This window comes from Hippocampus comes, unplaced genomic scaffold (assembly GCF_001891065.2).
Source record: "Hippocampus comes isolate QL1 unplaced genomic scaffold, H_comes_QL1_v1.1 scaffold322, whole genome shotgun sequence".
NCBI classification, from domain to species: domain Eukaryota; kingdom Metazoa; phylum Chordata; class Actinopteri; order Syngnathiformes; family Syngnathidae; genus Hippocampus; species Hippocampus comes.
This window is the reverse complement of record NW_017805137.1, coordinates 1,873,609-1,889,924: the sequence shown is the minus strand read 5'-3', so window position 1 is coordinate 1,889,924 and position 16,316 is coordinate 1,873,609. Positions and strand designations below refer to the sequence as shown.

Genomic DNA, 16,316 nt, shown 5'->3' with positions numbered 1-16,316 from the left:
CCTAGCATCTCCGACAGTGCTTGTGTGCCTACAAATGTCACTAACATCGCATCCATCACTGACACGTGTTGTGTTTTTATTACTTTTATTAAGACAACCACTTCCTGGGGTACTCTGTGATAGTGTCTCGACAAGGGGGACTTATACCGCATCCCTGAAATATTCTTTAACTATTTACTTCTGCTTCTAACTTCTGCTTCACACTTCCACCAAGTAGTTCCGTTTTTTTCTGTTAGTTGTCAAAAGGCACTTTTGGGTTACCAAAGCGGTTGAAACACAGTGCTAGGTTAATGTTACCAAACCAAGGCAAAGTCTGTTGTACTGTACCGCTTGGTGGAAGCATGGCTTCACTTTCTCTGTGCGTGGTGTTTCTTTTAGACGGTATATGCCCCCCCCTCCGCCCCTCCCTGTGTTTCTTTTTCTTGTTGTTTTCTTAAAAATCAATCTTAGGCTGGATTTACACTACATTGTCAGAAAAAAAGGTGCTGAACTTTACCGTTATGGGTCATATGGATGATCACTGGGCCAGTACCTTCAAGGTTACACCGATTGCACCTTTTAAACAGGGTACTTATTGGGACTCTTACGATGTGTACCTTTTGTAGGCATGTATGTACCTTAGGGTACATATTACATGTACCTTTGACATATTTTGTTGTCCTTTACAGACCAATCTGTACCCAAGGGTACATATTTGCCTACAAATTGTACTGTCTGGAGTCTAGACCAAGGATGGGCAAAATTATAAAAATGTTTTCCCGCACACCAGAGCAGATTTAAGTCATTCATGTCAATTAGTACCACTTGCACCTGTTCACGTAAAATCTAGCGATTGACGATCCTGCCAACATACAAAAGAAGGTGAAGGGTCCACCAGCCAAACCTAACTGTAACTTGTATTTGGATGTAATCCGGAACACAGTACTACACAGTAATAGACTTGTAATTATAGTCACTCTTTGAATAAGAAATACTTACAGCCCAGAAATATGAAAGAATCAAACAAAAAACATAAAGCAGGATGCTTGATTGAACATGACCATTCATAGTTGGGAATGTGGAAACGTCTGATGTGAGACTTACTGTACAGTAGTGTCACTCCAGCCTCAGGTCTTGTGTGACATTTTACCTTAAGATCTAAGTATTGATGCCAAAAGTTGTCAAATTTCTAATTGTGTGACTTTTGTTGTTTGTTTTTTTCTCTCTCCTCTCAAATATTTTTCCCTCTTGCTCCTCCTGGCATTGATTCAATCACTCCACTGGACCTCAACTTCTCATCTCCTGCCCAATCACACTTCGTGTGTGTGTGTGTGTGTGTGTGTGTGTGTGTGTGTGTGTGTGTGTGTGTCTTCCATCTATTTTTTCTTCTTCTCTCTCCTTCCTGGTCTGTGGAAAGCAAATGAAGAATCTTGGGCGGAAGGCAGTTTCTGCGTGCTGGTTAAAAAGAACAATCTCTGCCAGAGGAAAGTTCTGCAGCAGCTGTGCTGCAGAACATGTTCGCAAAAGGGCTGATGGGCCCACCACCCAACACCCCCCTCGCTCATGCCCCCCACTCATTCACAGTCACATAATTTATAAAGGAATCTGTGCCTCTTAAAGGGACTGCATGGGAGGAGGTGCAAAGCCGGGACTACAACACACCTACCTTTTTGTTTTGGGTTGTTTTTTTTGCTCTGTACTCGAATGTTCGGGGTGTACAATGACTGGGAATTTCCTCAACAACAACAAAAAAGTGCAAACAAAACAAAAAAGTGTCAGTATTTTGTGACCAAAGCATCAATGCCAAAATAATTGAACATTTTTTGTCTGAGGTTTTTTTTTTTTTTTTGCCAGTGTAGCGTGCATCGCTAAAAACCTGTGAATCTCTGAATGCGCCTGTGTGCATCTTTCTCTCTTTTTTTTTTTCCAGTGTTAATAATGAGCAGATGGAACTAGGAGAGCTTCTTTACATACAGTGGCATACGTCAAAGCAAACAAATGATAAAAGTGACATAATGTGAAAATCTTGGCCGTCTGGGCCTATGAGGGAGCATAACCTACACGCACATGAAATGGCGATGTGCCAACAAAATCAACTTCACCGCGAGTGTATGTTTTCACTAGGGCTAGGTATATGACAATATTAAATGAAAGAGAAAAAAAAAAACATGTAAAATGTGATGGAAATTTCTCTGATTGTTCTAAGCTCCTGTTTCCATGCCAGCGTGTGGAAATAGCTCACGGGTGCCGTCACATCATTTTGTTTTGTAATAAGCAGACATCCATTCGAAATTCAATTTAATGCAAGGGGATTTCAGTACGCTGATTGCGACATTTTTTCTCTTCACTGGCGAGGCAGCGTATCCAACAGTTGTTGACGTATCAAATTTTGGCTCACACCGAAAAAAAAAGTGACAGCTTGCCAATTGAAAATCTCAGAAATTGGCGTGCTCGTAAGTTAAGATACCACTTTAGTGGCATGGTTGTTTTGTCAGTCAGAAATATGCTCAAATATATGTTCCTCAACAATACTGTATTTAAATTCCCGATATTATAAATTCATTTTTTCTTCCAGCCCATCCCATAAATTCCCATTCATTTCAATGGAAAGTGTAATACTTGAAAAAATTCTCAGAATTTTGGCAACCCTACAACAATCAGTCCCCCATGGATTAACCTCATCCCTAACTTGATCTAAAGGTGGTATGTTCCTGATATCAGGTCTGGCAGCACTCGGTCATTAAATCACTTCCTCACCCGGTCATCTTGTGGAGATCCTGATTGATTACTTTTCCTGTTCAGGCAAGGATGTGGAAATTGTTTGAATAAGTCCTGAAATATTTAACCCCTCAATGTTTTCGAAAAATGTTTCCCTCTGCTTCCGAGTAGCTGTCGATTCTTCCACCTGCGTCCCTTCCACTGACCTAAATGCATATGAGAATAATGCATACGAAAACGTAATGAGCACAAAATTTAGCTATTGGTGGTCACAATGTGGCATCTCCTTGTTTCACGATGGCCGGCGGATGTTCCTGACTGTGCTGACTCTGGTGCTGGTGTCTAACAAAGAAACAATATTAAATGAAAGAGAGTGTGCGTGTGTGCGTGTGCGTGTGCGTGTGTGTGTGTGTGCGTGTGTGTGTGTGCGTGTGTGTGTGTGTGTGCGTGCGTGCGTGCGTGCGTGTGTTTACAGTATTAGATCGTTGTTCTTGTTGATTTGTAATAAAGACTGATGAATCCCCCTTTGGTTTTGCTTCACATAAAGGTGTCATTGTTTAAGATGACACACAAAACATGCACACACACACCCCTGGTATAAAAGCTGTTTCTTTTGTGTACCTGTGACATCTACAATGTATTGCTATTCAGAGTACTAGAATTTTTTTTTTTTTTACTTTTAAATGTTCTTATTAAAATGTTTACTCGATTTGTGTTTTTGTTTTTGTTCATTATGTTGATTTAGTTTCATGTGACGACCTGTGCTGATAAATCGACACTGGTGTTTTCTCGAGTACGCTTTATTCTCTTTTTGGTGTGCTTTAAAAAAGCTAGAGAGGAAGACAAATGCCTGGATACTCATACAAACAGCCACTTATGCCCACTTTTGGTTTGCTGGCAGTTAATCACGGACAAGTCAAAGGTATTACAGTCTGTCTGTCCTCAACAGAGATCTGATAGTACTGTGCTCCCTCGCTTAGTTGGGAAAATAATTGTTGACTGCTGATTATGCAAGTTATGGCACCCTCCTAGAATGGAGAGGTTTGTAATTGTCAGTGTCGATACCATTCAGCTATGAGATCATCGCTTTAAATTTTTTAAAAAAGCGACAATACCACATGTCAAACTTAAGGTCCGGGGACTAGATCTGGCCTACCTATCATTTTATGTGGCCCGCAAAAGCAAATCAAACATGTAACTTCTATGATGCTTGCTAAAATCTCAACCAAAATGTAAAATTCTCATGTAATCAATAAGAGAGATATTGGAAGCATTTTCTTGTTGTCAAATCCCTCATTCCAGTAACTTAAACAATAATTGAATAAACTGTTATTCTTGACTATTCTTTTTTTTAATATGGTTTCAGTCATAACGGCCCTCCAAGGGAAATGGTAACCAAAATGTGGCCCGCGACAAAAATGAGCTTGACACACCTGTTCAATACATTTTATTTTTTGTTACATCTGCAATGTCTTTAAAAAAGTGAGTTTGAATGAGTTTTTTTTTAACGATAACTTTAAATGTATTTTAAACGTGGGGTGGTGGGGGGGGCTAAAATTGCATAATTTTTTGCCTCAATATGGCTTCTTTCTTGCCCTATTGTGGATTTTCTGTTTTTTTGGGTGGTTCTGTATACATTACACCCTACTGTTTATATTCAATGACAAAGGTTGTGACTTAAAAAAAAAAAAATTGACGCCTCTTATTGCAGTTTTCCAATTTGGCATAATTGTTAAGTTAGAATTTTGTGCTTTTTTCCACATTGTCAGCATTATCCATCTGGCGAGTATATGTGGTCAGATTTGTTAGCAATTGCTAAAACTTAAGCACGAGTCTGTCTTTGAGTGACACCTGCAAATGGCCGTCACAAAATATCTTCCACTGTCTCTTCTAGTACTGTTTTTTGAGACTTTTTGTGGCTCTGATTATGATGAAACCAGATACCAAATTTAATATGGCTGAGTGAAACTCGCTTCGGGCACTGAATTTCCAGTAAGTGACAAGATTTATTAGTTGATCAAACTTTGCCACCATGCTCAGCCCAGACACCAATGAAAGCGAACAAGCTTCACAATTTGCCGTCACCCATCTGTCTAGTTCAGGGCTGGGGCTACATGAGAAACTGAAATGCTTGCCAAGGGCCGAACCAGCATGCTGAACTCAACTCTTGTTTCTTATTTAAAATGATATATTATTTTGATGTCTTGACAAAAAGCGTATTGTCTTGTTTCAATAAATTTCCATGTTTGCAGATATGTATGATGATAATTAAGAAAAATAATAGGTGATCATTCAAATTACATCTTTACACTTTAAAAATGGTTACCTTAATTCTGTACACCAGCCATCAACTCATTTTAAATGTTCTTAGTCAGGACTTCCACATACGTCATGCGTATGTGGAAGTCCCGCCCACAACGCTTTGATAAAACCTTAAACTTTTAGCAATGTGGCATCGCCCATCCGTTTCGTATGCATGGTTCCAATTAGGTAGAATTGTTAAAGTCCTTGAAGGACACCTGAAAATGCCCCAAATTACACTAAACTGGCTGCTTCAATTCAAAATGGCAGACTATATTTTTTTGTTATTTTAAACTATGGGCTCTTGAGACTTTTCTGTGGGTCTGCTCTTGGTAGACATTTTCATTGCTAAGAATGCGCATTATTTCGAGAAAAAAAAAATAAACTGGGGTTGGTGGGTTTGACTTAATAAATCTTGAGTGTCAACAAAAAGGACAGTGAAAGTTTCTCTTCCCTTAACTTGTTTCCTCCTCCGTCTGTCTGGCTGCAGGTCAAAATGTCCATGTGTGTATACACACACACACAAACACACGCACATGCACACACTTCTCCATCCATGAGCCGTGTCTGTCACCTTGGTACAATAAATACACACATGAGCCAAATGTGTTGCTTGTACAAGTGCAGAACATGTATAGGCCTACTGTCTGGGCCTGACATTCGGGTTTGGTCCATGTTGTATTTTTTTTTTTTTTTGCTGTTATTTCCAGCTCAGCAGAGCACTATGACATGACATCAGAGTACTGTACTTCTTCGTGCCTTTTCTTTTTCTGCTTCTAAGTCATGTTTGTCATTACTCGGGTGGCGCCCAGTGTTGAGACTGAGACGCCACAGTTGAAATAAACGCTGGCTTTGGAAAGAGACGGCACACTTGTGTTGCCAAAACGCTGGTTAAATGGTAGGTATTCCTAAGCGTTACTTGAAGTACTGTTGTATTCATTTTAATTCTTCGCAGTTCATTGTATTCCCTGAAAAGAAGTTGGACAGCCACATACTTGGATTGGGACTTTTTCTGGCAAGCTGCATTTTTTGTTTGTGCCAGATTTTATTTATTTAAATTCATTTCATTTTGTGTTCTAAACAAAACATGTCTCATGAGCAAATGGAAAAAATAAAATTGCTGTGAATTTCATGCAATTTTAAGGAAAAATGCTACATTGGGATATACAGGTCTTTAAAATTATTGGTTGAATAGAAATTTTATGTATCCAGAGTACTATTGGTATTAGCACTTGGTATCTGTCATTACTCAAGGGTTGAGTACTAGTACTGATATCACTCTGGAAAAAAACATGATATGGAACATCCTTAATAATATGTTCTATGCGCCCCCCACTAGTCTAAACACATTATTCTGATTATTATTGCGTTTATGAATTTAAATCCAGAAAAATCTGCTCATTTTATTTTCATCCATCTGGGAGGGCTGCCATTTTGCTGTTAACTGAAAATGACATTACGGTTGCTCAGGGCTCAGGTAGCAACTGTCGCAGCTCACCTGCTTTCTGGGTTTTGTCATGTGACATTCACAAGCCGAGGCACTGTCATTTCATTTTCCTTTGACACCAAGTGACCAAACGGCTGCCCCCCTGAGATAGAACAAAAGCAGGTGCATTTTGCTGCCCAGAATACATTTTTATGAAATTGTCTGATGAGTCAGCGTTGAGGCAAATCTGTGCGCCAGATTGCCCAGGCAGGCGCAATACGGCCCCAAACATGCGAGACTAAACTTGCGTCGGTATAAAAATAAAGTTACGCCCGTATTTACGCCAGGCACCTGTCTACCAAAAGGCAGATGGTGTTGGTAGATTCCTTCCAGTGGCATGATTTGCTGTCCCTTTGATCCCTGCTGAGTTTTTTTTTTTTTGTGAGGAATGTCAACATCACTGCATCGAAGGACATGACTTAAAGTGAAAATGAGGCCTAACCTTGTGTGAGTAATGACATGGATTGATTCGAAGGCTTATTTATGTGCTGTGGTGTCCACATTGCAGGTCAGTACATGAGCGGACATGGCAAATGTCGGCTATGTGATGCCACCTGCCTGGAGTGCACGGGGCCTGAGAGAGAGGACTGCACCAGCTGCCCCTCAACGCGGTGAGAGACCACCGTCCACCCCCACTGTGAGATCACGTATAGTTTGTGGAAATTAGCACAGGGCTTTATTGATGACACACAACAGGTAGGTGTCACTGTTCCCCTGCTCCATGACATTTCAATTTTTTGTGGACATTCGTCATTCTACAGATTAAGAATAATCATGAGGATGAAATAATCATTTTTTTCTGTCTTGACTGGAATAAGTTGTAGATCATCGTAGTTGTGACTGACTTTCATTCGCATTGTTCCCCGTGCAGGCTTTTTGACGAGGGTGCTTGTGTGATCCGCTGCCAGCGGGGGCGCTACGCCATGGGCAGAGAGTGTCACCGCTGCCACCACACCTGCCACGAGTGCACTGACGAAGGCCCTGACAACTGCACCAGCTGTGACACAGGTACAAGCCCTAGGCTGGTCTGGGATCAGCCTGCGGCAATCCAGTTGTAAGGTCATTTCGATGTCATCAAACTTGTATGAAGTGTCAGCTGACCTCGGGTCAGTATTGTACTATAAACTCCTCGGGACATAAGAATGAGGGGGTCACCGGGATATACAGTGGCAGCCCTAGCTTGATTGACATCCTGCGCAAGACCCCCCTGACTCAAAAATCAATGAAAATGTCATACTTCTCGATAATCACACACACATTTTTTTTTTTTTTAATCTTTGATGAGCCCTTAATCCTTTCAGGGACAGCGGTTACTACAGTGGACAGCCTAGCATGTTATCACTTGACAGGTTATCATTATTGGGGCATGAAAGGGTTAAAATGACTTGTGTGAAAGGATTTCAGTTGTGCATATGGCAGCTTTTCAGAAGTAGAGACGAGGGTAATCCTCAATGATGTCCCTGATGACCTTCATCTATTCATTCCGTTTGCAATGAACGTTGTTTGCCTGGGATCAGTTCTACCCACTAAACTTGCGTCTTTCACCTTTCTGGTCTAATCCGTGACTAAAACAGTCGTATCCCCCCATCTTTAGCACAAACAAAAACAAAGTGCAGAGGCGTTTAATCTGCGCCACTATTTTTAGGCGCACGCTCAAATTTTACGTTTGTACGATGTGTGGGGGGGATGGGCTTCGTTTCATGTGTTCCCTTCAACCCACGACACATCATTGGTGTGTACAGATGGAGGAGGCTAATGCCTGGTTATCACTATGGCGCACTGTTAACGCTGTAACTATTTACCCCGCACGCACACAAACACACGCCCACACAGAATTCAATTATCTGTTGCTTAGCTCTGGATGTTGCAGTTTAATCCTCCACTCTTCGCTTTTCCCCAATGCCCCATCGTCTCCGTTTGTGCAGTATAAATATTATAAACAGGTTTTCTTCCTTGTCTCGCCCCCTCCAGATATGTTTGATGTGTCCCGCTACCTGTTTGGGAGCGAGTGTCGAGACGTGTGCCCTGAGGCCTTCTTCCACTCTGAGCGCAAACGCTGTGAGCCGTGCGCATCCGACTGTGTTGTGTGCACGTCGGCCAGCAGATGCCTCAGCTGCGGCCCAGGACACAAACTCAGAGAGGGACAATGTTTTCCATTGGAGTGCAGCCCAGGTGAATGATCAAAAGTCAATCTGCAACAAACCACATCACGTCATCTATCGTATTTGAAGCCCCTGATGGGTGCTTTCAACCTTTGTAATTACATTTTCAATATCATGTGTCTTACTAACGTCCCCATTGAGGTCTTTTTAGATCTGCTATTATTCCACGTCTATTATTTAGTTATGATTTTTGCTTATAGAAATCTCATTGATACATTTCCTTTGTGGCATATCACCACTGTGTCAAGTGTTTCTTAACCTGTGCTCTTTAGGTGAGCTTGCAGACGCTGAAGCCTGTCTCCCCTGCGACGACGGCTGCGAACAGTGTGAGCACAGTGAGTCCAAAATATTTTCTCTCACACACACACACACACACACACACACACACACACACACACACACACACACACACACACACACACACACACACACACACGTTGTCTCTAGATACCACCTGAAGGCATGATTTTTGGAGATTGAGTGAGGGCCCCTCTTCTTTTTCTTCCACCTTTGTGAATTTGATTTGCGCATGTAGCGACATGTTTTTTGCATTCATTCTTGATTTTGTGTGTGTGTGTGTGTGTGTGTGTGTGTGTGTGTGTGTGTGTGGCAGGATCAAATGATCCGTCATGTATGGTAAATGGCCCTCGGGCTGCAGGTTGCCAACCTCAGCTTTAAAGATACACCATGTGATGAATTTAGATTTGTCCAAAATTGTCTCTTGGAAAATTCAATTCACATTTTGCTTTGATCAGGTCAAGTGCCGTTTTATGTTGTCTTAGAGTAGCCCCTGCTGGTGACAAACAACACTACAAGTTGTGAGTGGTTGTTTGTTTGTTTGTTTTTGGGTTGTTTAATGAATAATTATATGAATTAGAATAATTGTATGTACAAATAAGCATATAGCGCTTTGGCAACAAGCCAGAATCTAGCATATAATGGACTATTTGCTAAACTGGCTGTGACAAATTAGCAGCATGCACATTTTTGCATGTACCGGTAGTTAAATTTGGTTATATTTATTAAATACGATATAGATTTTTTTCATTTGCCAGGTGTAAGACCAAAATCATTTTTTTCAAAACAAATGTGCAGCCCCTAAAACATAAACAAAGCTTAAAAGTGTGCACATTTATCCAAGTTGATTATTTCTACTTACCCTCTCAAAACGTTTTTTTTTTTTCATTGAGTTGTACAGGAGGTTATAAGTCGCATTGGTTGTGGAAAAAAGGTTTGAAATGACTTCTCTTGGTCCCATTTATTTATGACACAAAAACCTGAACAGGGTTGTGGAGACTTTTAAGACCCACTGTATGCGAACATGCTAACCACAGTATTCCTCACAGAGGACTCCGCACACCCGGACCAGGGAACAATCTGCCTCAAGTGTGAAGATGATTTCTACCAGTGAGTTAACAATGCACATGCTTTTTGCGCAATTTATTGTGTTGCGGGTTAATGTGTTTTGTGTGTGTGTGTGTGTGTGTGTGTGTGTGTGTGTGTGTGTGTGTGTGTGTGTGTGTGTGTGTGGCAGGCTGGTTTCTGATTGCTACAAGTCTTGCCCAGATGGCACCATTGGTGTTCCCGAGAGCATGACATGCACACCGTGTGAAGACCGGCGCTGTGCCATCTGCGATGAATCACAGTGCTACTGGTGTCAGCGGGGATTCTACCTTTTTGGTACGCCTCCCCACCATTTTTGGAGGCCACATTGAAAGAGCAGTGAGACAAGTGTGTGTGTGTGTGTGTGTGTGTGTGTGTGTGTGTGTGTGTGTGTGTGTGTGTGTGTGTGTGTGTGTGTGTGTAGACGGTAGGTGTGTGGAGAGATGCCAGGAGGGCTACTTTGTGGATGTGGAGAGTCAGGAGTGTGAGGCCTGTCACAGAGCGTGCAAGACGTGCGGCGGTCCGAGGCTTGACGACTGCGATTCATGCCGCGACGACCTGGTACTGAAAGACGGCGAGTGCGTGAAGGGAACTCAGTTGGGTGCCTGTCCTATTGGACGCTTCAGGAACGGTAGGACAAGCAGACGCTCTTATCTTCTCGTTACAGTGGTGCCTCGATTTCCGAGTGCACCAGCAATTTTTTTGTTTTGTGTTGTGAACAAAAAAATAGTAACATTAGGGCTCTGCCGCACAATGAGCAATGCAGCGGAACTGCACTGAATACTAGCGCAGGGTCCGGGGTTCTGGTACATGTTTTCACAAGTTGTCGAGTCTTGGCTACTGCTTTTGTGGCCATTCAAAATATGAATTGTGGCGATGTTGCAAATTGTAGCCAATGAAAATGCACGGAAGCTTTCACATAAGCGAAAGATCCATTTCCGGGTCCGAAGAAAGAAAGACGCAGCCAACCCCCCAAACTATAGAAATTCGGTATATACCTGTAAAGTACACGCACAGTACCGTATACTGTGTTTTACAACAATACCTAACAATACCTAACTCAACGTACAGTATTTCACATGTACGTGTTCGATGTAATAGTGAAGCTTGTGGTAAAAATGTATGCAAGCATTCATCTCATGGAACAGACATGCCCAATTTTTGTCGTTTTTTTCTCACCCACGTCCTTTTTCTGTAGCAACCTGTGTCTTCCTGGAATGACACCCTATTGTTACGTGGATTGAAAAAAGTTGTACAGTACAACATACTGTATGAGAGGCCTCTGAACACGAAACACTCTGACACAGTTCACATTGAAAGAAGCTGCTGTGGGCCACAACTCACGCCCAGACGCTCACACGCACACTAATTGGCCAACCCCAGTTCAGTTTCAAATTCTCAGCAGCCAAATGTGTAAACGGACTAGGCTGTATTTGGCCCGTGGGCCATACTTTGCCCACCTCTCGTGTACAACTCGTGACCGTGTGCGTGCGTGTGTGTGTGCGCGGTGTGTGTGTACGCGTGCATGTTTCAGCACATGGAGAGTGTGAGCTCTGTCATCCTTCTTGTGAAACCTGCTTCGATGCACGCAGAGACGACTGCGTCACCTGTCACAAAGGTCTGTCTATATCTTGCGTACAAGTTCTGTAATGTGAATTTTTGTGTGCACATTTTTAATGACATGATTCAGCATTACCTCTTGTCTCTCACACGTGTGCACGCACACACACTACTGATATGCTCTTGCATGTACTCATGAAATTCTCTCAAACCACTGCTGCAATTTTTTCATACATACTACTGAAGGCATTTAGGTAGCGCGTGCGTGTATACGCATCTCTATAAGAAAGCCCTTGTGCATGGTTAGCATTAACATGAATGTGTCCATCTAACTATTCAATTAATTTATTTATTTTTGTAGGAGCCTTCCTGACGTTCGATCAGGCATGCGTGACTCACTGCCCCATGTCCACCTTTGTCAACGTCACGTCTGGACGTTGCGACGACTGCCTCGAGGGCTGCGTCGCATGTCACGGCGCCGACGAGTGCTTGCGGTGTCACGCTGGACTCTCTCTGCAACAAGCGGCCTGTGTGCTACAGTGTGACAGGTCAGCTCTCTTGCAGTTTACGTTCTGTTTGTCTTTTCAAGTTAATTGCGTTGCGAGCCAAATTGGAGGTACGAGTGAGCTATGAGTTAAGAGTGCGCTTGAGATACAATGCCGCTCGGGTGAAGTGAAAAAAAGTATTTAAAAAATGTTTTCATGTGTTTGTTTTATTTCATATTTGTACATTTATTGTACATTTTATTTTTAGTACATGTGTTTTTTTTTTTCCTTCGAAACAATGCACTCAACAGTGTTGTACTCTATCACAACATAGTGATAACGTTTGGTCTTCACCGGGAAAATGTGAGCACAAATGGGGCTGTACCTAATATATTGTCCTTCCTTGTTATCTACTTCTCTGGTGTATTTTGGCAATTGGAAAACTATATTTATGGCGCATTACTGTCCCTACCTGATACTGTCTTGCCACTGCAAAGAAACCAACGTGATTTGGTGGTGGCTCGATGTTGTGAAGTGCGCTACTGTCATCTAGTGGTGAAGTTGTGATGCACACTCGTATGTCATACTGCTCATACATCAAGGCAAAAAAAAAAAAAATTGACCAGATGGCTCGTATCTTGAAAAAACTTGTCAGTCACTCAAGGCAACACTGTTTTTAGAGCTTCTAAAAAATCTCTACATTTTCCTTTATGACCTATGATTTTTTTTCTTTATTAAAGACACAATAAAATGGTGGTGGTTTTCTGGGTGCTGGAAAGGATTAATGGCATTGCAGTTCATTTTCTTCATTGATTTGAAAGAAAAATAAACGCAGTAAAGAGTTTGGCCACGGGACAAATACGTGTAGTTTCCCTCTTGCCCGTTTTCATTTGCAGAGGTTTCCCCGAGGGTGGCACGTGCCACCCGTGCGCTCCCCAGTGCACGTCCTGTCACGCCAACGCTTCCTTTTGTCTGAGCTGCGAGTCCGACCACTTCCTGTTGGAGCACAGGTGCGTGCGTGGCTGTCCTCGAAGCTACTACAGTAAAGACGCACAGTGTCTCCGCTGTCCTCCCGACTGTATCCGCTGCAACCAAGACGGACTCTGTAACAGTGAGTACACGTGTAGATCAAATCAAAAGTGGGTGTGGTTGGGTTGGGGTGAGTGAGGACTGACAATGTTTATGGAATGAAGCGAAAGTGAATGTTTGTCCCTCTCTGCTGTATATGCCCTTTGCACTGTAGTCCACCTTTCGCTCAAAGTCTGCTAGGCTTAGCTCCAGCACTCCACGACCCTGAACAAGATAAGCAAGCGGTGTAGGGAATGAGTCAATTGATAACATGTAGTAAGGAAGGGAATTTAATTCGCGTAATCATTGAATATAGTGCGGCCCGGTGGTTAGCGCGTCAAACTCAAAGTGCAGAGGTCGTGGGTTCGATCCCGGCTCCGGCCTTCCTGTGTGGAGTTTGCATGTTCTCCCCGGGCCTGCGTGGGTTTTCTCTGGGTACTCCGGTTTCCTCCCACATTCCAAAAACATGCATGGAAGTCTGATTGAGCACTCTAAAATTGTCCCTAGGTGTGAGCGTGAGCGCAGATGGTTGTTCGTCTATGTATGCCCTGCGATTGGCTGGCAACCGGTTCAGGGTGTCCCCCGCCTACTGCCCGAAGACAGCTGGGATAGGCTCCAGCATCCCCCGCGACCCTTGTGGAAAATGGATGGATGGATGGATTGATGGATTAAATATAGTGTGATATGGATGACTTTTGATCTGAAATAAAGAATAAAAACAAATCATTGAATAAATAAGAATCCACAATTTTTCACTGGGAGGTCTGCCAAATCTCTCTTTTTGAGTGGTGTTAAAATCTTTGAATTAAAGGGGAAGTTTGCCGTTTGAAAAACAACGCTTTGTGTCCTCTATGTTCAAACTGGTTGTCTGACCTGAGAGTAGATTATTATTAAAAGATCTTTTGAAAAACCATCCCTTTCTGGCTCAATCTTATGCTCTGTATTAGCCTCGCAGAGACAGAAGGCATGGCCGAAGAGGTGCGTCAATCATTCGGCCGCGTGTAGTATAGTGTTAAACCCTACACTTAAGTGCCTGTTTTCTTTTTTGTGTGTGTGTGTGTCTTCTTCACCAGAGTGTGCAGATTACTTCTTCCTCCACGCCGACAAGTGTGTGGACAACTGTCCCATTGGCTTTTTCCCAAGCGAACAGCAGCGCGAGTGCGTTCGATGCCACGCTGACTGCGCCTCGTGCGACGGGCCCGACCCCGACGACTGCAGCACGTGCCGCAACCCCAAAGCGCGGCGCTACAACGGAGAGTGTCTCCCCCAATGTCCCAGCAACACTTATTACGAGAGCGCTGATGGCGAGTGCAGAGGTATAATTGAAATGTAATATACAAAAAATATATAAGTAAAAACAAATCAAATATAATTTAAAAAATAATGAAACATTCAAAATGTAAATAGTGTATAATGAAAAAAAATTTAAAAAAATAGAATAAAGTGTATAAAATAAAATAAAAGCACATAAAGTCAAAAGTGTGTAAAGACTGACTGTAAATGCAATAAAAATGTAATTTAAAAAATGTGACTAAAGTGACACAAATAGACAAAAATATTATAGAAAGCGGCAAATTTTGATGCACCGGCCAGGAAATTCCAAAAATAATACTTTGTATTTGTTTTGATGCCATCATGTCAAAATATTGCTTTGTAATATGTTGATTGTACCCCCTCAAATCTAAGAATATAGTCAAGGTTCACCTGTTTTCTGGGTTTGATCCGATGACTTTCAACGTGAGCACCAGTGGACTTGAATGACATTTTCAGTCGACAGCAGGGGGCGGTGCTGGACAAAATGTCATCCCCATGAGATGGATGAAAACCTAACTTTGAAACGTGTCATTATTATTCCCCCAACACAATATTGATCGGAATACCGCGTTTAGACTAGTGAGAGCATACTGAACTAATTATCGCAAAGATTTTTTTTTTCACTGGAGTTCCCCTTTAAGTCCATTTATATTTAATTTGGGGGAATTGGTTTTCCAACATTTATTCAAATATAATTCGTATTTGTACATTTTGAGTGCAACACATTCTAATACGAATTTTAAAAAAAACTGCCTTGTATTGGTGACTACCTACCGACTGTATTTTAATATTGGTCATGATGTCAGTACAGTACTTGGAGAGCTTTGAATTTTCTTTAAAAGTGTGCGAAGCACTGATAATGTCGATATTGAATCCATTCGTCATGTGCATCCAGACTGCGATCGCACCTGTCTGACGTGTTCGGGCAACGAGCCATCGGCGTGCCTCAGCTGCGGGTCCACGCGCCGCCTCGATGCCAGCGGCCACTGCGTGTGGTATAGCCAATGCTCTCCGCATACTTACAAGGACGGCGGGGGGCAGTGCCGGCCGTGTCACGCCTCCTGCCGAAGCTGCTCCGGAGGCCCCGGCCCGGACCGCTGCCTCGGCTGCGACCCGCCGCGCTTCCTGCTCAGTGAGTGCTACTCACACACGCTCCTTCCGTACGAGACTCTTGGCGTTGACTTTTTCCTTTTTGTTGGTTTTGGCAGATTCCACGTGCGTGCAGAAGTGTCCTGCTGGTTACTATGGCGACGACAAGGAAGAGCGCACCTGTGAGCGCTGCCACACGAGCTGCGCCTCGTGCGCCGGACGCCACAGCGTGCAGTGCTTCGCCTGTAGATCGGGTTTCTTCAGGCAGGGCATCAGCTGTGTACAAACCTGCTTTGAGAGGTCAGTAGTACAATGTTCCCCCGCTATATCGCCTTTCAGTGTTCCTCCCCGTGTTGCATTTTTTAAGCGATGTTTTTTCTCTATGGTAATGAACTTTTCTTTACATTTTTTTGTTTTACAGCTGCAAATATTCAATACATTCATATGTATACCATTTTTAAGTCAGATAATCGTGCATGGCGGCCCGTTGGTCCAGTGGTTAGCGTGTCGACCTCACAGTGCGGAGGTGCCGGGTTCAATTCCAGCTCCGGCCTCCCTGTGTGCAGTTTGCATGTTGTCCCCGGGCCTGCGTGGGTTTTTTCCGGGTACTCCAGTTTCCTCCCACATTCCCAAAACATGCATGGCAGGCTGATTGAACATTCTAAAATGGTCCCTAGGAGTTATTGTGAGTTCGGCTGGTTGTTCGTCTCTGTGTGCCCTCTGATTGGCTGGCAACCAGTTCAGGGTGTCCCCCACCTACTGCCCGAAGAT

At 43.0% G+C, this 16,316-nt stretch overlaps 1 protein-coding gene across 4 annotated transcripts in view; it reads left to right on the top strand.

The window, feature by feature from the left end:
• The window catches only part of pcsk5b (proprotein convertase subtilisin/kexin type 5b), a 79,968-nt gene that overhangs the window by 59,215 nt on the left and 4,437 nt on the right, over window positions 1–16,316 (top strand). Inside the window, exons 21-33 of one of the 4 annotated variants that reach the window (XM_019867041.1) lie at window positions 6,993–7,095; window positions 7,356–7,492; window positions 8,456–8,656; window positions 8,919–8,981; window positions 9,993–10,053; window positions 10,181–10,326; window positions 10,454–10,660; window positions 11,564–11,647; window positions 11,951–12,137; window positions 12,971–13,185; window positions 14,216–14,458; window positions 15,352–15,588; window positions 15,665–15,845. In XM_019867041.1, coding sequence (XP_019722600.1) covers window positions 6,993–7,095; window positions 7,356–7,492; window positions 8,456–8,656; window positions 8,919–8,981; window positions 9,993–10,053; window positions 10,181–10,326; window positions 10,454–10,660; window positions 11,564–11,647; window positions 11,951–12,137; window positions 12,971–13,185; window positions 14,216–14,458; window positions 15,352–15,588; window positions 15,665–15,845 — 2,065 coding nt within the window. Of the gene's footprint in view, window positions 1–1,396; window positions 3,058–6,992; window positions 7,096–7,355; window positions 7,493–8,455; window positions 8,657–8,918; window positions 8,982–9,992; window positions 10,054–10,180; window positions 10,327–10,453; window positions 10,661–11,563; window positions 11,648–11,950; window positions 12,138–12,970; window positions 13,186–14,215; window positions 14,459–15,351; window positions 15,589–15,664; window positions 15,846–16,316 lie in introns of those variants that run through there. The other 3 variants (XR_002167950.1, XM_019867043.1, XM_019867042.1) reach the window with 3 other exon arrangements.